At 36.5% G+C, this 22788-nt stretch overlaps 1 protein-coding gene across 14 annotated transcripts in view; it reads right to left on the reverse strand.

Annotated features, from left to right (window-relative positions):
- Positions 1–22788, reverse strand: part of HNRNPC (heterogeneous nuclear ribonucleoprotein C) — a 46046-nt gene that overhangs the window by 15479 nt on the left and 7779 nt on the right. For 9 of the 14 annotated variants that reach the window (XM_024118353.2, XM_024118347.3, XM_024118352.3 and 6 more), the window contains 3 exons: positions 5022–5299; positions 2029–2143; positions 1391–1438 (listed from right to left, as the gene is read on the reverse strand). In XM_024118353.2, the coding sequence (XP_023974121.1) occupies positions 1391–1438; positions 2029–2143; positions 5022–5262 (404 nt within the window). In that variant the 5' untranslated portion in view covers positions 5263–5299. The remainder of the gene's footprint in view (positions 1–1390; positions 1439–2028; positions 2144–5021; positions 5300–22788) is intronic. The other 5 variants (XM_007104798.2, XM_024118357.3, XM_007104799.3 and 2 more) reach the window with 1 other exon arrangement.

Here is a 22788-nt window from a genome sequence, read left to right on the forward strand (position 1 = left end):
GACTAAAGTGACTAAGTAGACAGATTTAACCTCCATTTACATAACAGGAAGCAGAGCTTTCAGCACATCTCACAGCCAATTTCCCATCTTCTTAAGAATCTAACAGTTGATTCAGGATGTTACTAACTGTATCTTAATCTTGTGAATAAAGTATCTTCAGGATGACTTCTGAGAGAAAACTATACCATTTTCCTGAGAAGTTTTTCCATTCTTAAAATGTTCATTTCCCCAACAGACCTCAGTATATATTTAAATGAGCTCTTTTCCAGCTACTATTTGGTTACTCCATCACTCATCAGAATTCTTTTTCTACTGGCTGAGATTAGAATGGAAGGTCAAAGACATTCTTTTTCACTGACACTCCACAATATTAAGCAATACAGAGAATAACTAAAAGTATTCTCTTGCCTCTTGAAAAACTAAAAAGTGAGGCCAACAGTGGTGCTGTAACCAATTTTTAAGACCAAATAGCAGTGGTAAGAAATATGAAGATATTTCTGCAAAACATCTGATTTCACTATTCTCTGCTGTCTCTCTTTTACTCAATTTTGAAATTCCTCACTTAAAAGAACTTTTCCCAAACTTATTTAGAGTGGGATGACAAAGGGATGGTCAGTTTCACTGCCTCACCAAGACAACTAAAAGTAAAACTTTAGAGGACAATTCTCATGAAGGTAGAACTGTACACTGTTAAAATTTTCTATACACTCAAAGTCATATATAACACATCCCTATCCAAACATCTACCAATTCTCTCATGACTTTTTCAAATACGAATGCTATTCTGTAGGCACAAGAAATCATAATATTATTCCAACCTCCCTGCCTTTTAGAACTGTATCATCACCCCCAACCTACAATACAAACACTTCAACATTAACTCCTAAAGCAATCTGTATGGTTAATTCATTATATATGCTTATTGCATCTTATTTCGTATTGGTTGGTTTGTTCAAAGTAGACTATTGGATTTTTAAGGTTAGGAATCATTTTTTATAGTTTTGCTGTAATCCCTTACAATGCAAAACCAAGGGGCCAGTATGCAATAGGGAAATAATGAAGAGAACATGATACTGCTAATTTAGTCCCATTTCAACATTAGGCAAGTCAGTCCTTACTTTTATGTGGCAAACAAATTAAAACATTTGCCCTGACAATATATATAAACTGATTCTTTGAAATCAACAGAAACATCACCTCAGCTAGTCTACCTCTGACGATTTGGGGGAAGGTATTTTTCCATTATGTTCTGGCAGAAAAGAGGGGGTTTTATCTCAAAACATGTCTGTTATTCATTACTACAAAATGGAACATTACTACGAAATAGAAAAATAAAATGGTTCTCACTAGACAGCTTCTTTCTGGAATAGACAAAACATTTTAAACATACCTGTCATAATAATCCCGTTGAAAGTCATAGTCCAAGTCAAAAGAGGAGCTGAAAAATAAATACCAAAGAGGATTAATTTGGAACTGTTGATGTAAATTCACAACAGCAGATGGGAAAAAAAAAAAACCCACGCTAAACCAACCCAACAAATAGATCAATAGATTAGCATGAACTAACGCCCAATCATTAAACAACAGATCACTAAATTCCAATCACCTTAGGTCACTGGCCATTCAGTGGCCAAACTGCAAATTTAGGTGTAAGATTGCTAAAATGTCAACACACAACATAACAGCTAAAATAAGAACATGGAAAAATACAATAGTAAATTAAACATTCTTATGTCATCCTCCTTCCCTCTCTCCCTCCCCAGCTTCTTAGAAGCTAAATAACTCCTCTTGAAGGACTTTAATTTATGCTTTAAATACCAAACTACTCTTTAATAGTAAAAACCTCAGGGAATTCTAATAATTCTCTGGGAAATGGGGTAAAAGGAGGTATATTAACACAAAATTAATAAAGCATCACTTTCGCACATATAAAACATACTACAGTTAACCCTCCCCACATCCAGAAAACAGATAGAGAAGATGCCCACTGATGGACACAATGCAGTTATAAATAATAAAGTTCCGGACCTGAGTAGAGGGGACGGAGAAGGGTGTTCTGGTACTGACCCGTACATCTCCGCTGCAGATCGTTTCACACCTGCTTTTCCTCGGTTCACTTTTGGCTCTGCGGCCAGATTAATATCTGAAAAAACAAAAACAAAAGCTTTAATGACACCTCTGTTGAGGGGTAGGGTGGGGTAGGGTGGTCCTCAAACTGCAGCTTTTTAAAGTGTACATGGCCATACACATCAACAAAGGTCAAAAGATGTACCTCACCTTTCTTTGTCATATAAAAGTTTGGACTTAATCTTACATTTCTTTGTCCTCTGTTCTGTACCAACAAAGCATTCATTATGCAAAACACATTAAGTTTGTCTCTGGTACCTTCTACCCTCAGCTCGCACACTTCAATGAGAAACCCTCACCATTCAGAGAGTGCTCACTCAGTTACTATCAAAGGAGAAAAGTTTCAGTGACCAACAGTTGCCTTTCCAGAAATGACTCTGTGCATTTAGAATAAGCACAAACATTAGGAATGAGTAAATGACCTCAGAGATATAAATATATAGCAATTCATGAATTAATAGGGTTGAAGTATGGCACCCTCAAAATTATCCCCAAAGGGGAATTTTTAATTCTCCTTACAAATAGGATAACCTGAAAAGTTGCATATAAAATACGTAAGAAATACTGTGCAAGGCTGCCCTGGTGGAGCAGTGGTTAAAAATCCACCTGCCAATGCAGGCAACATGGGTTCAAGCCCTGGTCTGGGAAAAACCCACATGCCGCAGAGTAACTAAGCCCATGCGCCACAACTACTGAGCCTGCAGCCTAGAGCCCATGCTCTGCAACAAGAGAAGCCACCCAACGAGAAACCCACACTCCGCAATGAGGAGTAGCCCCCACTCGCCGCAACTAGAGAAAAGCCCGTGCACAGCCACAAAGACCCAACGCAGCCAAAAATAAAAATAAATAAATTTATAAAGAAAAACAAAACTCTATTTGGAGAAACTATTTAAAAGAAAATAAAGAAATACTGTGCAAACAGCGAGATGCTTAAGTAAACAACCTTTACGTGCATGCATACACACACTCCAAGAAAAGGGAAAGACTCAAAAAAAAAAAAAAAAAAAAAAATCCTAGTTTCCATATACAGCATAATTTTCAAAATACCTATGCCAGAGTGCCCAGCTGCTTACCATGCCACCCACTACCCACGAAAGAGTTCATGTTCTCCCTCGTATTTTAACAGAAGAGACCACTTGTCAAAAAACAATTAGCCAAAAGCTAGCCAGCTCTCCAAAACTCAGTTTAAATGACTAATTGAAAAACAGACAGTTAAGTACACTATTTGCTAAATACCATTACATTTATGAATAATCTTCAGAGTTCTTGGCTCACTGAACATTTCTAATTTTTAATATTTAATGTTTATTATTAACAACCTTGCTTTTTACAGTTTTGACTTTGGTATCCTAAGATTTTACAAAATTAAATATAGAATTTTTAAATCAATTTAAAAATGTAATAACAAAATGAAACAGAACTAAACTATATATCAAGCTGATTATACAACCTTATAGAATAATTATTTCATGTGATTCTAAAGTACAGTATACTTGACTCTTGAACAACATAGGGGTTGGGGCCCTGTCCCTCTGCACAGTTGAAAATCTGCATATAACTTAACAGTTGGCCCTCCTTATCTGTGGTTCCGCACTGGGGGATTCAACCAACGTTCCTGTAATACATATTAAAAAAAAAAAATTCCACGTATAAGTGGATCTGCACAGTGCAAACACATGTTGTTCAATCAAAGGAAAACTGTACTAAGTCAATATCCAAAATAGAATATATAGTAATAAAATGAACCTCAAATCTAAAATAACATTTAGTTATCTTAATTTCGGTAAAAACACAGATATGATTGTTTGAAACTGCGATACAAAGCGCACGTAAAAGCATACGTTTTGTTTTCTTAAAAAAGTTAAGTGTCCCCTATTCTGCCCAAGATGCAACTGAAATTCAGTAACAAACACTGCTGGTATAACAGGTTTCTAAATAACTCCCATTAAAAGGAGCCAACACTCTTATGAAAAAGGGACAAACTCCAGGATAGATCAAGAAATACACAGATGACCTGGAATATCTTGTGGTACCAGAAAGCAAGGAAGCAATGCAATATTAGAAGAGTAAGGTCTCAAGGACACAGGAGCCAACTTGAAGGTTATCGATCCACTGGCCAAAGACGAGATATCCTGAGCTCTAAAGAATGATTTGCAATGGACTGAACAAATGTAATGCGATCTAAAGTTCAGAATATAAACTGTTTCTGAACAGAGCTCAGATCTCATTTCTCAAAATTTGAACATGCTAGATCACAGAGAATCCTACTGGGAGAACCAATATCTAAAACAACCTTTTATTGAGTGTAACATACTGAACTAGAAGCTTCTCATGAATCATCTCAATTAATCCTCTCAATTTATCTAATTTCTATTGACAACCCCGAAGTATTATTACCTCAGGTAAGAACAGACAATAAACTGAGGTCCTATTACCTTCATTTTAACAAACGAGAAAAATTAAGGCTCAGCCAAACTATGTAGACTACCCAACACATAGTTGTGAGGCCCCAACATACAGCCCAGCAATCTAACTCTAGAACACATGACTAAGCTATACTGTCTTCACCCAGTCGACTGTGTGCGGTAAGACACAGCCATTTTAAGCAGCAATAGTACCTTATGAAATATCACTATCTCCCCAACCTTACTCAAGACTGCCAACTAAGGGTTATCCAGTCTCTACTAACACATAACAGCCTAATAAGTAAAATCCTCTTTAGCCTATGAAACCTATAAACCCAACATTTTTATTAGGCTAATGTCAGTCATAACATCCAGAACACCTCAGACTGTTAAGTTTATGGAGAGAGAGACAAAGAGAAGACATGAACAGAAAAACTCTCAGATCTGAATCATATAATCAATGAAAAATTAATTCAACCCAGACCTTACCTAAAACCTGGCCAGCAATCATTCTGCCATCCTCTCCTGCCACAGCAGCCCGGGCATTTCTCTCATTAACATACTGAACGAAGGCAAAACCCTTATGAACAGAGCAACCCACGATTTTGCCATATTTCGAGAAGATTGCCTCCACATCAGATTTCTTGACCACAAGAGTATTGAGATTCCCAATGAATACACGAGAGTTCATGGAGCGAGGATCTGTCTTGTTGGTAACATTGCTGGCCATTGTCTTTGATGGTAAGGTGCTTCACAAAGCTGAAAAACTGAGAAAAAAAAGGCATTCAGGTGAAAAGATGTTAAAAACAAAACAATCCTTCATAAAAACTTGTTCTACTCTTATTTTGAACCACTGTGACTACCTACTACCTTATTTTGAACCACTTTCAGTCAACTGAAAAGGATCTCATAGCAGCAAGTATATTACTATTCAGAGACTAGAGACCCCTGAATAAATCCTTATAGAAATTCAACCTCCTCTTCTGTAGTATATTCCTGCTAGACTATCCCTTCTGTGTGTGGGGGAATCCTCTTCACAGATTATTGGCAACAAAATCTTCTTGGGCATTATTAATTCCAGGTGATCTCCCTCTGTTTTAAAGTCCTCAAGCAAATTAGAACCCCCGAAGCTCTCTACCACTGACTTCTTGTTTTTCACCTTACCAGTCATGCTAACTATTTCTTGCCATCTATCATCAATAACTCCACCTTCTTGCACATTGCTTTTACTAAAATGAGTCTCACTCATTCCCACAGATACACAGAACTCCAAATTCTGCCTGCAAACTCTTCTTCAGCTAAATGAATGTGGACAGCTGACACACTACCCTTCAAGTGTAATTAACTTTATTATACAAAGGCAATAAACAGAACCAATTCATTCACTCTGGAAATAATCTATTTCCAGGTACTTCAACTGATTTATAGTATGCCATAGATACCTTAGGTATTAATACCATCTTTTTTACAGAAGGTAATGATTCTTTACTTTTAATGTGAAAATATAATACAAAATATAGCTGGGACATTTAATAATGCTGGATGGTGATGATGATAAAACTACCAAGTAGAACACTGTGTGAATCAAAAAAGAACCAAGAGACGGGCTTCCCTGGTGGCGTAGTGGTTGAGAATCCGCCTACCAATGCAGGGGACATGGGTTCGATCCCTGGTCCGGGAAGGTCCCACATGCCACGGAGCAACTAAGCCCGTGCGCCACAACTACTGAGCCTGCACTCTAGAGCCGGTGAGCCACAACTATTGAGCCCGTGCGCCTAGAGCCCATGCTCCACAGCAAGAGAAACCACCGCAATGAGAAGCCCGCGCACCGCAACGAAGAATAGTCCCCGCTCGCTGCAACTAGGGAAAGCCCACGAAAGCAATAAAGACCCAACGCAGCAAAAAAAAAAAAAAAAAAAAAAAAAAAGAACCAGGAGAACCAAGGAACAGGATACAACTTTCCTCAGACTGTTTCAAAACAAAAATGATCTTTATGTATGTTACAGAGGCTCAATCCTGTAATTACATGGAGACTCATGATATCATTTTAAAGTGCAGATGTTTTGACATGCTTTAGCTTTTGTATCAGTCTACTGCTCCTTCCCACACCAAAGTTAAAAAGGGTTTAAGATGGACCCACCTTAGATTTAGAGTAACATTCTTAAGACTATTTCCCATTCATCCCTTTGAAAGGTACTGACAACAAATTAAACAACAAATTAAGATACCAGTGTCTAGTATCTTAACAATCCTCAAGATAATCATAACAAACTAGTTTTCGTGGATTATGTAAAAGTTTTATATATACATACATATAAAAAAAAAAGATGGTATAACATTTATACATGACCACTACCATTCTGACCCTTAAAATACCTAGTCATTTCATAAGCATACTGATTTTAAAGCTGTAAAGCTCCTATCCTTTCTGAAATTCAAGAAACAGCCTGTCTTTACTTTGGCTTCTAAATTACACCTTCATAAACAGTTAATTTTTTGACTAAGCAGTAAAAATTTACCTCACAGTGGCTAGTGAGAATCACCAACAGCCTTTCAACTTAAGTGGGAGCACCAGAAAGTCTCAGAACACCGAGAGGAATCAAAACAGAAACCTACTAAAAGTCCTAACTGGTTTCAAATACTTCTGCTTGGCTCTTAAGGTTTGCTATTAAGTGGGGACTTAAGCCAGTTTTCAGCAAATGTTTTTCACAAACAATAAATATACCAATAGCAATTACAGGTAAAATCTCCCTTTTTTAATAAAATTTTGTTTATTTATACTTGGCTCCGTTGGGTCTTCGTTGCTGTGTGCGGCTTCCTCTAGCTGCGGCGAGCAGGGGCTACTCTTCATTGCGGTGTGTGGGCTTTTCATTGCAGGGGCTTCTCGTTGCGGAGCATGGGCTCTAGGCACACGGGCTTCAGGAGTTGTGGCACGTGGGCTCTAGAGCACACCCTCAGTAGTTGTGGCACACGGGCTTAGTTGCTCCGCAGCATGTGGGATCTCCCCGGACCAGGGCTTGAACCCGTGTCCCCTGCATTGGCAGGCAGATTCTTAACCACTGCGCCACCAGGGAAGCCCCCTCCCTGGGTTTTAATAAGAATAACCGTGGGTAAAGCATGGACAGCATTTACAACAGAACTTGGTGTCAAAGCATCCCAGTCAAACCTCCAAAATGCACGCTGCTAAGGGCAAGCCAACAGCTAACATGCACGGTATCTATCACTGTGGGAGAAGCAAAGAGAAGCAACTGCGAGCCTAAGAGACCCAGAAATTGAAGACTACCAAAACACCCAGGTAGTATTTATTGGAAAGGAAAAGGGAACCAATGTCAGGAAAAGCAGTTCCAACAGGGAGAATTTTGCCTGCTCCAATAGTGGGTGAATACAAGGTACTGCAGCTTAACGGTCTGAAGGTGCTAGAGCAGCTCAAGTCTCTATAAAATCTCAATACCAACTCAGAAGCCCCATGTGCACCATTCCTTTCTCAATCCCTTTCCTCCCCCTAAAACTCTTAACTTTACAGTAAAATCACTTTCTTCCTCTTAAAATAGTTCTATTACCTAAATGTATATCCCGGCATAGTATAGTCTTACCCATTAAAACAAATTTGATGTGTCTTTTAAGGCTCTTTTTATAAGTCCCCCTTTAACTTAAAATTTATCTGTTGAAGAATCCTGGGCATTTTTCCTGCAGTTTTTTCCAGAATTTCATACCCTCAGTACAATTCCACATATTCTTCTGTCCTTTGTATTTTCAGAAATTGCAGGCTGGGACCAAAGGCCTGATCAGACTCATGTGTAACACACTTCTGTAAGATTACATATAGGTGGCGTTATCTTTTTGTGATGTTAGTAATGCTAAAGTTCTACCAGATCTCTCTAGGCATTATGGTCCCTCAAGCTTCTCTCTAATATATTACTTAGAAAGAACTTGGAAAATAGTTTATCAGTTCTTGCATCTTAGTAACAGTTTGCCTGTATCCTTTATATTTGTCAGTTTCACTGGGTATAAGATCACTGAATAAAAGTTTCTTTCCTTAAATATTTTACTCCATTTACTTCTGGACTGTCACAGAATCATTCCAAAGTGTAAACCTTGCTGGCAAAGTTGTATTTTTCTCAACTTGAGTAGGAACTGCAGGGTTTTTGCTTTATAGTAACTCATTAAGCTTTTTTATCTTTTTCTTTTTAAAGACTTAACAGAAATGGAATAGATATAAATGAGTGTATCTGAGGCTGCCTCATGGGTCACAGAAGTTTACACTTTGGAGTCACCCTCATAAGACAGGTCAATTCCTCCTAGCTTTTCAAAGATAGTATCAGTGAAGAAAGAAATGGGAGAAACTGTTCTGACTGGGTTAAAACTCAGACCCAGAGGGTACAGTCTTAAAGAACTATATCAGATTTTAAGTGTAAAAGCAAGTTGCAGAGAAAAGGGTCAGTTTTTGCTTTTTACTTTATACAGAGCTATAGCATTAGGTTGCACTGGGTTGGCCAAAAAGTTCGTTCGGTTTTTCACAAGATGGTATGGAAAAACCCGAATGAACTTTTTGGCCAAGCCAACATTCTACATGCATTTTTGTAAAAAAGATTTTTAACTCAGTATTCTAATTACCAGCAATTGCAGTCTTTAGAAAATTTACAGATTACTTTAAATGACACAAAAAATTACGATAAAATGTTTAAGTTAAAAAGCAGTATATATAATTGTACAATACCTAACAGGAGGCACATATACCTACCCACATAATAATTGTGTGCTTAGGAAACATAGGTCAGAAGTATTTAAAAATATTGTTCCATGGGTACTCTTGTGGTTAATCAACTGTTACCACCTTCATAGTTTCTTATTATTATCCAAAGTTTCTACAATGAACATGTAAGTTTTTTGTTTTGTTTTTAGGAAAACATTTTAAAAGTCAAGCACTTAACTCCTAATCAGGAAACGCATTTGAGAGAAATAAAAAAGGGCCCGTCACATTAGTAACAACAATCCAGGTTCTTTAAACATTTCTTTTTATAAAAACTTTCAAATGTTTTGAGAACATCAAATGTACTAATGTACACTAACAGTCTTAACAACACTGTTACAAGATGAAGTAACGTTAACTCACATGAATTGTAGTTTTAACTTTAACAACCTATTCTACTGTCTTCGTGAAGAATAATGTCTAGTTCACGGATTCAGAGTTTATAAATCACAACTTCTTCCACTTTTTGAAACTCTGATGTTTCTGGAACATCACAAACACTCAGCAATTTCTCTGAGTACTCTGGTCACATCATTAAGATAAATTCATTCTTTAAAAATCTCAATACTGAATACTGAATACTACAGAAGAGCTAAGTAAATAAAAGTACATAGAATAAAAAATACACAATCAGTTTCTTTCCTAAAATTGGTTTCAAAGAGTAAAACCAAAGGGGGAAAGATTTCTGAAATGATTATGGTCCCCTGGATACTCTGCGTCCTGCTTAATTCAGTAGCAGAGATCAAGTGGATCTGGTTACCAGAAAAGCAGAATTCCACCACAGCACAGACAACAGAAAAAGACTGAGTATTTTCCTAGAGGCTACTGGGTGGCAGTATTCAAACCTCTAGCTCATGGATGCATGCGTATATGTGTGTTTGCATAATATTTTGTCATCCCAGGTTCTTACTTCCACAATTTTTATCATCAAAGGATCACTAAGACTGGTGAATAAAAGTCAAAACCAGGAACGTTGAGTTACTATTGCTTTATTACACCAAAGGATCTATGTGTCCATTTGACCATGTTTATGTTGAAGCAATAAAAGCAACAAGAGATTTTAGTGGCAGTGTGAAGGACAAGAATTATAGAAATGTATTTCTATTCCCACTTCTACCATCCCAGGCATATCTTAAAACAGAAAACACAAAATCTTACATCTTATTGGAATGCAAGCAAACCTGTGCATTTTATTTCCAACTGTTCATTCTGAACCTGAGCTATTGTGCTCTCTGCCCTCCTAAGAGGCAAACCTAGCTTGGATTGTCAATCCAGTTTAAAATTTGGGAAATGTTTATAACAATTACTCCATTTCTCTTAAGTTCACATTAAAGAGCAAGTAAATTCTGCTGGGAAGAAATATGGCAAGGTGGGAAAGGCAGACTGTGCTGACAATTATGAGATGTTAAGTTTCAAATGGTCTGGAAATGTAGGTTTATGAAGGTCCTGGAATTTGCTGGGAGCTGGTCAAGAATCAATTCATAATTGGAATCAAGCTTTCAACTCCCTTGTCTTTATGTACTGGGCACTGGAACTCCACCTTTAGTGGAAAGGGATTGAAGGGATGGACAATAAATACTTGACAAAGCAGTGCCACTCATTCAGACTGTGTTCAGTATCATATGTAGGCATATTTCCAGGGAGGATGGGGGGGGGGGGACACAACAGAAAGTAAACCAGCCACAAGATATTTCTACCGAGCTTTTCAGTCAGTCCTCTACCCGTCTGCCCTATCCAACAGGCTACTCACATTATACTTACTCATATCACATTATCCTTGGACCAGAAAAAAAGAAATTTAAAGATGGCATCAATACAGCTTATCAAATGTCAGACCATACTAACTAGAGAACAAGGGAAATAACTTACCTCGGACTAGGAAATTCAAAACCCCACCTTAGAATTTTATCACTATCCCTTAAAACCTAAAATAGCCTCTACATTCAATTTAAATTAGATGCAACTGCCATATGCCCAATATGCTATTTCCCAGCTTTCTTTGAAGCCTTTTAAAGACAAAGTGTCACCAGATGGCAGCAATGAGTTGGCAAGTTTTTAAGATGATGGCTATCTTGAGTCCAAAGACTTCCTATTTCAGTTTTCCACAATTTCTTATCAAGAGTTTCTCAGCACCTTTTGGATACTATAAATAAATATCTCTGCCTACTTAGCAGCATCTCCTGGTCTAAATTATTTTCCTTTAACACACTTAAGCTCCTATTTTACCCCTTAAGGACCCTTGTCCCTGTTCCACACTACTTTCCTGTTACTCTATCTCTTCCCCACCCCAACCCTGTTCTCTGCTTCCTATGTGTCTTTACTGCATTCATCAACTATTTCCCTCTGGCCTCTTCAGAGGGCAACAATAAACTGCCCATATGTCTGTAAAAAGTTGGCCAGTGTACAGTGGGCCCTCCGTATTGGCAGATTCTGCATCTGTAGATCCCAACCAACCATGGATCAAAAATATTCAGGGGAAAAAAATTCTATAAAGTTCCAAAATGCAAAACTTGAATTTGCTGCACACCATTTACATTGTATTCCTAACTATTTACATTACATTATGGTATTATAGGTAATTATAATATATTTAGTATTATAAGTAATCTAGAAATGATTTAAAGTATATGAGAGGTTGTGTATAGGTTATATGTAAACATTACACCATTTTATATAAGGGACTTGAGCATCCCCAGATTTTGGTATCTGCCAGGGTCCTAGAACCAATCCCCCTCGGATACCAAGGGACTATAATTTGCTCCACCCCAAAGCTAATTAATTATTCATCAAAACATAGACATGATCTCAAGGTAAAGACTATCACATAGAGACTACTAAAAACAGTACACGGTGGTATTTTCAGGCCACAAGAACACCAAAGTTGGCCATTTTAGATAAACTATGCTAACTGCTATGGTCTAAGAATTGAAACTAAGAATATTCAAGATAAAAATTAGGGGGAAATGCATAATTCAATAAATGGTACCTGAGTGTGTATATATATACACACATGTATAACAATCACTTAGCTGTATACCTAAAACTAATATAACACTGTAAATCAACTATACTTCAACAAAAAAATTAAAAAGAGAACACATTATAAAATATAAATGAAAAATAAATGAAAAACTGTTTTAAGAAAAGCATACTGAAAGACTTAGACCACTTTAAAAAACTGTTAGATTGGTGTAGATTATATCAACATAAGAACTGATTCAGACAATGGTCAATGTATGCCAAAGCACTGGGTGAAAGCTTGGTGGGAGGGAAACAGGGTTTACACGGTTTCAAAGTACTACCCAACAGACTACTCACTGATTAAAAGAGGAAAAAAATGTACCTTTACTATAGAAACATGGGTCACCACTTAAACCAAGTAATCTGACATCATATGCTTCCTGATTCGACAAAATAAGAAACATACATCCCCTATGCAATATTCTTGGTAAAAAATTTGACTTGAACCTATACAACAGGGAAACAATCAGGCAATTTCAAGATTGTGGGGACACTATACAACACACCTGGTTGGGACTCCTCCAAAAAAAGAGCAGGAGGCCATTTCTAGCTTAAGAAAGCAATGTTGTGGGGAAGAGACTTTTTTTGTGAAAACGAGAATTTTAATGTGGACTGTATACGAGATTAATACTGAACTAATGTTTATTTTCATTGCTTTGATAATTACTTTGATAGTATAGATTATCTTTATTCTTAGGCGATACAGCCATGAAGTTGAAGTTCCCATGTGAAGTATCACGCTTGTAACTTTAATATCATTCAGGAGGGAAAAAAACATACAGAGAGCAACCATGGTAATTTAGACAGCTGCTACCAGAAACAAGAACAGGAGGGCTGAAACACAAGGATGGTGTTATTTTACAGAAGTACATATTACCTGTTCAAGTTTTTAAAAAAGGCCCTATTATAGCAAATGTTAAAATGATATATACCATGTCACAAACTCTTGAGTAAGTTCCCAGAAAATATTTTTTCTGTCAGATTTGCTAATATAAGAATGATCATCCGGTGGAGTGGAGGAAGAAACTGGCACTTCCACTGCTATATCTAAGTAAAACCAGTACACGTTTCTGTAAGTTCATTTGAAAATTCTTAATTAAACCTAAGTGCCAAGCAATGGGTAGGTCAACAAATTTGTATTAATTAAGCAACTGACAATGTTAAATAAATTTCAGGTTATCCTATTTTGGAAATGAAAAAGAAACTCTGACCATCTTTAAGTTTTGTAAATCCCTGTGACAAAAAACAAACAAACAAAAAAAAAACCCCAGCCACTTAACAAAAAAATTGTAGAAAATTTACTAAGTGGCAAATGTTTACAATATAGAGGTTCTGAAACGATATACACTAATGATTCCATGTTGGTAAAAATATATTATAAAAATATAAAACATACATAGGGAGGGACTTCCCTGGCGGTCCCAGTGGTTAAGAGGGTGCAGGTTCGATCCCAGGTCAGGGAGCTAAAATCCCACGTGCCTCGCGGCCAAAAAACCAAAACATAAAACAGAAGCAGTGTTGTAACAAATTCAATAAAGACTTTAAAAATGGTCCACACTTAAAAAAACAAAAATCTTAAAGAAAAAACCACATATACAGGGGTACATGTACAGCTGTAGCTAATGAGATAAGAGGATGGATCAAAACATCAAAATATTGAAAGTGGTTATGTTTGAGCGTTAATGCTGTAAGTAAATATTTTCCTTCTCTGCATGTTTCCTTCCAAGTTTTAATAAGCATTTTATAATAAAAAGGATTGTTCCTGTCAAAGTATAAGTAACGCAACAGAAAATTTTAAAAATGAAAGTCTTTTAAGAAAATATTCCCAGAACCTCAATGATGAAAAAACTAAATCATGTTGTTCAATAGCCCCAAATTCTTCAGAGGATGTTAAAATTCCCTTGCAACCTCCTTGCTCACCGATTACCAAACTTCATGAACTGCCACTAAAGTCAACGAATTCACAACCTGAAGATACTCAATTCTAAAACTTAATTTGCTCTTAGCTAATTTCCTCCCTTAGCTCTTCTCTTTAACGTCCATTCATTAGCAATCAAATAATTTTTTTTTTTTTGGCCGCGTTGGGTTTTTCTTGCTGCACGCAGGCTTTCTCTAGTTGCTGTGAGCGGGGGCTACTCTTCATTGTGGTGCGCAGGCTTCTCACTGCTGTGGCTTCTCTTGTTGCGAAGCACGGGCTCTAGGCACACGGGCTTCAGTAGTTGTGGCTTGTGGGCTCTAGAGCGCAGGCTCAGTAGTTGTGGCTCACGGGCTTAGTTGCTCCGCAGCATGTGGGATGTTCCCGGACCAGGGCTCGAACCCACGTCCCCTGCATTGGCAGGCGGATTCCTAACCACTGTACCACCAGGGAAGTCCCTTCGAATTATTATTTGACTGAAAGCATCTTATGCAAACTGTTCCCTATCCTATCTTCCATAAAAATAAGACATGGTGCATTATAACAAATACAACTTAACCTGTCAATGTCCCTTTGAACACAGCAGTCCAAATTTGGTTGCTCTTGCAAGAGTGGAACACATTGTACATCCTATCCAGATGCTATAACGTCTGCTAACTTTGGCATTGTCAACACATGCAGAATTCACTCAAGTGCAGGGCTTCACATTTCATATACTATTTAATCCTCTTATATCTAGTTCACAATCCCTGGGGTTCCAGCCTGAAGAAAATTTCAAACTTTGATTTTGTTGTGTGAAATACTAACAATCTCTCCCAATTATATACCCTTCACTGATTTGTTCAACATACTGTAAGGAGCCTCACCCATCATTTTAAAAAGTTCAGTAAGGGCAACACAATTTTCCTTCAAGAGTGAAAATTTTTCTTCATGCTATATATTATCTTTGAAACAGTGATAATTAGTAAGATCAATCTCAACTGAGAAATCCTTCTGCATATGTCTGTACACTGAAAAGCGCCACCCTGGTTTATTTCTAAACAGGACCCAAGTTAATAACTTAAATTGTAAATGTTCAGATACACCTAGTTTTAAAAAAACTTTTTTAACTGAAAAGGTAGATACAAAGATACCCGTTCCCAGTCATGCCACACCCACCGTGACCAAACTATGCTTAAAGTAATGACTAACCTTGAGATGAGAACTTCCTAAATAACATAATACAAAAAAATCCCCATACTAAAATATACCATACATAAATAAAAACCAAAAAACTGATGAAATGTATGCAATACGTATTTGTCCACAATTCAAGTTAATATTGTATATAAAAATATAAAAATAAACACATCCTAATGGTTAAGAGCTCAGGCTTTGGAGTCAGACCTGTTTCAATTTCAAACTCAACCACTTCTGGTGTGCATTTCCCTCTGGAAAGCCAACCCCTTCAAACACCAGATTCTTCAATCATAAAATGAGTACCGTTGATAGTACTTGTCTCATAGGACAGGTATGAATGAGGTGTAAGTGAAGTAAGGTATAGAAAACAATGAACATAGTGCCTGGCACACAGCAAGCGTAGCTGCAGCAGCTGCTCCTACTACTACATCATTTACTATTATTGGTACATACCAACAAAAAATGGGACAATGACGGACATAAAAGATGATTAACAAATAATACTAAAGGTCTATGGAGATTAGCAAAAAAAAAATCAGTATCACCATAAAGGAGACAAAAATTAAACCAAACATTCTACCTATCAAACAAGTAAAAACATTTTAAATTGAGATGGTCACTTCCATACATTATTTCTGACAGTATGAACTGGTAAAGTAACCATATTTTCAGAAAACAATTGGACTATTTTATCAAAAACCTTAAAATTGTGCATGTTCTTTAAAAACAAAACAAAATACCAAAAAAACAAAACCTGTGCATGTTCTTTGACTCAGTAATCTCACTGAGAACTCATTTGAAGGAATCAAGGATGTGGACATATTAACAGTGAAAAATGAGAAAACAAGTTCATAATACTAAGAGACTGACTAAATGAATTTCAGTACATCAGTCTAACTGGATACAAGCAGCAACATTTGAAAATAACTTACTGACAACCAAGAGATGTTTAAGATGTTAAGGAGCATACACAATATACAAGTTATCTAGAAGATTATACACTGAAGTGTCAGACATCTCAGGATGTGGCAAGATTGTGAGGTTTTAAAATACTCTTTTTTTCAGTCTTTAATACCATTAGTTTCATAATTCTTTCATTCTGTAAAGACAGCTTCATCCACCCTGGATTTAATGACTACAATATATAGCTTGGCCGAAAGTCAGCAAAGCTTTTCTATAAACCCTGTAACAGAAGTTAGATAGTTGTGTGCTTCCCTTCCTCAAGAGCAATTCAGAACTATATAAAATCAAGGAAATGGGCATCTCTAGGACAACAAAACTTTCACTGGATATTGCATTCCACAATTTGTTTGGGGTCTCTCATTCATTGGCAGTCCTAACACAAAGATACTGGGTATAATTCCCTGTGCTATACAGTAAATCCTTGTTGTTTTATTTTATGTATAGTAGTTTCTGTTAATCCTATACTCCTAACTTGACCCCTTCCCCATCATTAAATGTTAAGTCACCTCTATTCTGAGTGTTACATCACACTTAAGGGGTGGGGGCGGGGGGGAAGACAGCATTTTAGAACCCAACATACTCTTAACTAGGGTAGCTTCTATACAGTAAAACTCCCCATCAACAAACATCTATTTACTCTGGGAACATTTTAAGCCATTTGAAAAAGAAATTTCCTGAATCTACGAGTATCAAACAAACATTAGGAATATATAAGAGAATGCTTTTCATAGGAAAAGAATTAAGATTAACATTTCAAAATTACTTCAATAAGGTCAATTAATCTTGACTGTTTTCAGCAAAAAACACTGAAAGAAAAAGCAAACATGGCAATCTAAGTGAAAAATAGAAATTCATTATTCTGTTTTACTAGATTAAGTGGCATTGCCATTGGAAATGGCAGCCTGCCTGTTGGAAATTACTTGATTTTTAATTCTATTTGTAATTTAGGAAGAGTCATTATTCAAATTTTGCACATATAATGGTCATTTTAAATACTGCATTATTTCAAATTTATGTAAAACATGGCTACTCTATGACCCTCAACTCTGCTCCCCAAACATCAAAAACACTCTTGCCAGAAACTTTACCAAAATTTGCAACTCCCAAGCAAGCAATAAAAAGGAGTGAAAGGATAGGGCATGAAATTCTGTATTTCTAAGAAGCTTCCAGACGATGATGATGATGATGATGATGATGATGATATGCTGTTGCTGTAGCACAGACCATATTCTGAATAGCAAGGGTCAACAATATTTATTCATAAGACTTCATTTCTTTATTATCTTGTAGAAAGCTTCAGTTTTATCAGTAAACTCAAACTGAGCATTGAGTTACAACAAATACACTTTTAAAAGTCTCCCCAGGGCTTCCCTGGTCGCGCAGTGGTTGCGCGTCCGCCTGCCGATGCAGGGGAACCGGGTTCGCGCCCCGGTCTGGGAAGATCCCACATGCCGCGGAGCGGCTGGGCCTGTGAGCCATGGCCGCTGGGCCTGCGCGTCCGGAGCCTGTGCTCCGCAACGGGAGAGGACACAGCAGAGGGAGGCCCGCATACCACAAAAAAAAAAAAAGTCTCCCCAGAAACACGTTAGGAAATAAAATCAAGATTTTTCAGATTTTACAAAGATAATACTGTGGTTTTGCTATGTAACACCCAGTGGGATCTGGGCAAGCATCCAGCTATCAAATAAAATACATTAATATTTCTGCATTAATACATACGCACAGTCACTAAATGTAACAGATTATAAATAATCTCATGTCAATTGGTCAGGTTTTGTCATCAAATGAGTCTGTCAAACTGATGAAAAACCTTTGTTGTCACAGATTTCTGAATTGTGAACAAAAGATTTCACCAGTACAGCAAAATAATTTTTATAAGAAAATAAATTTTAATAAGGAAACCCGACTTGAAGTTACTACATCATTCTCCATCGCTCAGATCCAAGCAGCTAAAATTTAGTATTCCTAGTTTCAGAATTTAATAGTAAAATGTATATGAAATATAGTGGAATTCCATCTTTTGCTATCCTGAAAACTCAATTTCATCACACATGAGGATAATCATACCAAGATTCTCATGCAAAAAATTTTTTACACTTATCTCTAATAAACAGAACTTCCCAAATTCTAGGAAGAACTAAGCAAAACATAACATGTAAGCAAAAAACAATCATTCACATTACCATTCCCGCAGAAATAAAACACAACTGGAGAATGCCTTATTCAGTCCTCAGAGTAGTATTTTAGGGTCTTAAAATATATTTAATCTATTACATGTTTTTGTGTGATAACGACTGTGGTTATTTTTAAAGCGCTGATCTTTAAAGAGACACTGAAATAACTAAAGATGAAATATATCAAATATTTATTTACTTCAAAACAACAGGAGGGGAAGGGATTGGATGCAGGTATAGATGAAACAAGATCACCCAAGAATTGCTAAAGCTGGACAAGTTCATGGAGACTGATTATACTATTCTTTTTTGCATGTTTGAATTTTTTTCACAATAAAATTAAGATAGCACTGAATATATGCATATATACATATCTGAGAAAAAGAATTACACATGAATCTCAAACTATACACAGAAATACAATCAACCTGGTAGCACCTCTATAAATATTCCTACTCTTCAATTTATACTTATCAAACACCAAGAACACTTAAATTTCAGGGTCAAACCCTGAAACACAAGCAAAAGATCCAAGTAATTCACAAAACTAGAAGTTAATTATTAGTGGTCACTTACATTGCCAATAAGTAGATAAACTGTTTTCACCTTTCTGGAGAGCAACCTAGACTGAAAGTTTTTAAAACATTCATGCTCTTGAATAACTGTACTTCTGGGGCATAATTCTAAGAAAATAACTAAGGGTATTGACAAAATCTTAGTTGTAACACTGTTCAATTGTTTATAAAAATTGTTTGTAAAAGGGAAAATTGGGGGAAAACCTAAGGGCCCAACAATAGAGTACTGGTTAAGTAAAATATTGTACAAGTATGCAATGTAATACTATGTAGTTATGAACATTTTTAGGAGAGCTGTTATCTAATAACATTTTGTTATGTTTGTGTTGAAGAAAAAAATTACTACTTAAATGTACGTGCCATATGTAGGACATTACTTTTCCAAACGCCTACATACGCAAAAAAGGTCTAAAAGGACACATCAAAACCTTTTATTTTGGATGGTTAAGTATGTCTTTTTTGAGGGGCCTGCATTACATTTTCTAAATGTTATGTGAGCATGTCCTGCTTAACTTGGATTAAACCTAAAATAAAGATGGGGGTATCTTCTCTTAAAAATCCACATCAATCTTAAGTCATTTGATTAGTCTTCCTCTTTAATTTCAGGAAAACTACATCTTAAACAGCACAAATAACTGTAATTCCAACATAAGAAGCCAACAAACTTTCAAGGACAAGGGAAAATTTTTCTTTAGAAAGCACTTTGCTACCTCAATTTTAGCCATAAAGTTTTTTAAAGTTATCACAAAACCACTTAGGTGAAGATGACTATATATATTTAAAGGATTAATATAAGGAATTATACCACACTATGAATGGTTACATCATTTTCAGAATACAGAATTTTAATTAGAAGGTTAAGGGAAGATTTTCATTTTACATGTATTCTACTAAACTATTCCTAAATGTCATTCCAGACTAGTTAGAAAAGCCTAAGACTGGTTCAATGAACTTCCAGGGAGTTATATTGGTTTTGAAATCAACTCAAGAGCTGTAAGTTATTCTAAATAAGAAGCAGGAAGAATATTTCAGACTGGTGAAATTGGAATCAGATTAGGTAGGAAGAAAAACTCAGATGTCCTTTAATCTGCTATGGCTACCTCTTAAAGACAGCGATGCATTCCCACTGGAGAATAAATTTTTTAAAAATGATAAAGTTCTCCCAAATTTTGATTACAGCTCCATCACAGGCAACACAGCAGCCTATGCTCTCAAATGCTAACATGACTCATTCATTCCATCACAGCCAAACCTATTTTAAGGCTGTTTTTATAACTTAAACTATAAAAACTGCTTACTAAACTTCTACTACACAGGCCATAGTTATGCTATTTATACCCAGACACAAAATCCAAAGAGTTGAAGTATACCTACAACAAGGAGTTTTTAAGTTTTTTAATTAGAAGCAAAATAATGCTGTGTTGCTCATTAAGCCTTTGAGCACACAAAGCAAAAGTTTTCTCCTGACCCTCCTAAATCCCTCTCCCTTGTCCAGAAGTAATCGATGGATGTTGTTTCGCGTGTATCTTTCCAAATATTTCTCTATATATCTTTACGCAGTAGAAAATAAACTTCTGTAACATGTGAGTTGATGAAAAGAGCTAGAGTATTTAGAAGGCTAAGTGAGAGAAAACAGCACTGAGGCGGTGGCTTTTGAGTGAGAACCTAAACGAACTGAGGAACCCAACCTTCTCAATGTCTAGGGGAAGAAAATTCCAACGAAAGGCTTTGAGGTAGGAACATCTAGTATGTTCAAGTCTCAGTAAGGAGGCCAGTGTGGCTGGAGCATAGTATACCATTAACAAGGGAGGAGGGGCACAACAGATCACATAGGGCATCTTGTAAATCACAATAAAATTTTGACTTCAACACTGAAACAGCCAGTTATTGAGTTTCAAGGACACTACTCAGGCAATACATTTATTTTTCAAGCATTACATTTCAATAGGATCGATCTAGTTACACATTGGTGTAGAGGGGCAAAAGAAACATAAACCTATAGCAATAATGTGCAAGACAAATGATGGCTTGAAACTGGATCAGGCCATAGCAGAATGGGTGGAGAATTCTTGTTATATTTTAAAGGCAGACATGACAGCATTTTCTACAATGCCAAAGGTGAGGTATGAGAGGAAAAAAAAAGTCAAGGATGGCTAACCAAAGTCTGGCCTAACTGACATGAAAACTGGAGTTTCATTAACTGAAATGGGCAACACTGCAGAAGAAACCGGTTTGAGGGAAGAACAGCAGGAGCCCAGTTTCATACTTTTAAATTGATATACTTAACATTCAAGGGAGTTGTCAGGTAGGTAACTGGACAGATGACAGTATGTCACTCAAAAGAGAAGTCCGGCCTGGTGATATATGCATGGAAATCATCAGTTTACAGATAGTATATAAAATCATGGAACTGATGAAATGACCCAGGAAGTGTGAATAGAAAAGTGGAAGAGCTAAACCACAGAGCACTCCAGCTGAGTGGGAGAAGGAATAGCCAGAAAGAGAATAAAAACCTGGAAGTTAAGTAAAAAAATTTTTTAAGGAAGAAAGTGGCTCGACTGGTTAAATCACACTAACAGGTCAAATGTAATTGATAAGGACTGAAAAAGAACCACTGGATTTAGTAACATCCCTCTGGGTTACACATTTTTTAAAACCATAAATAATAAAATTATTTATTTTTTCTCCCAACTGAAACTCACTTTTAAATACGTTTACTTCCCTAAAGAATGCTGTCACATCCAAAGAGTCCATAAAATTACACTACAAAGCTACATCTACCTAAACAATTACCTTGGATACTTCATGCTATATTGAACAACAAAATATTTAACAATGACACTTAGCTTAAAACTTGCTAAAAATAGAAATCCAGCAGTTTATTTTTTCTTTTTTGGCACTTTAACCAAATTAAAGATTTGTTTTCCTAGAATACTGCACATGTCAAGTAAAGCACAGTCTGTCTAGTATGACTAAGAGTTGAAATCTGCAGGCTTAACTGCCTGGGTTGAATCCATATGCCTCACCATCTATTAGGTGTGTCTAACTTTGGGCAAATTATTTAAATTCTGTGCTTCAACAGTCTCATCTCCAAAATGTGAAAGACAATATTTACATAAGGTTATGATGATGATGAAGTTAACACAAGAACTTTAACAGTGGTGGATACATGGTAATGTGTCCAGATTATTACTTTCAAAAGGAAGAAATTCAAGTTTTTCTACTTCATTTTTCCTTTCAAACAGGAAAGCTATTATGTCAAGTCTGACCCAACAGGGGTGTTACAGAAATAACCCGTAACTTCCTAAAGCCTAACTAACCTATCCTCTTCAAACTCATTACATTCGCTCATTAATACATGCAAAGAAATCTCTCGGAAAAACCAGGGAAAGTGCCCTCAGGCCTAGGATTACTACTTTCTTCAGGAGGTGAACAGATAGTGGCCTACTATAACAGGTCTTCTAACCTATTTAGTCCTACTTGCACTTAGTCCTCATTACTAACATTCCTCACACAACAGCCTGAAGGAAATTCCAAGAAAGTAATCAGATCTCTCCAATCTCCAAAGTCCTTCAACAGATTCCTATTGTGCCCAAGACAATTTAGACCTTAAACATGGACCTTTTAAGGACCTGTACACTATGCTTGATACTTGCCTACTTTTCCAACTTCATCTGTT

The sequence above is a fragment of the Physeter macrocephalus genome, chromosome 11 (assembly GCF_002837175.3).
Source record: "Physeter macrocephalus isolate SW-GA chromosome 11, ASM283717v5, whole genome shotgun sequence".
NCBI classification, from domain to species: domain Eukaryota; kingdom Metazoa; phylum Chordata; class Mammalia; order Artiodactyla; family Physeteridae; genus Physeter; species Physeter macrocephalus.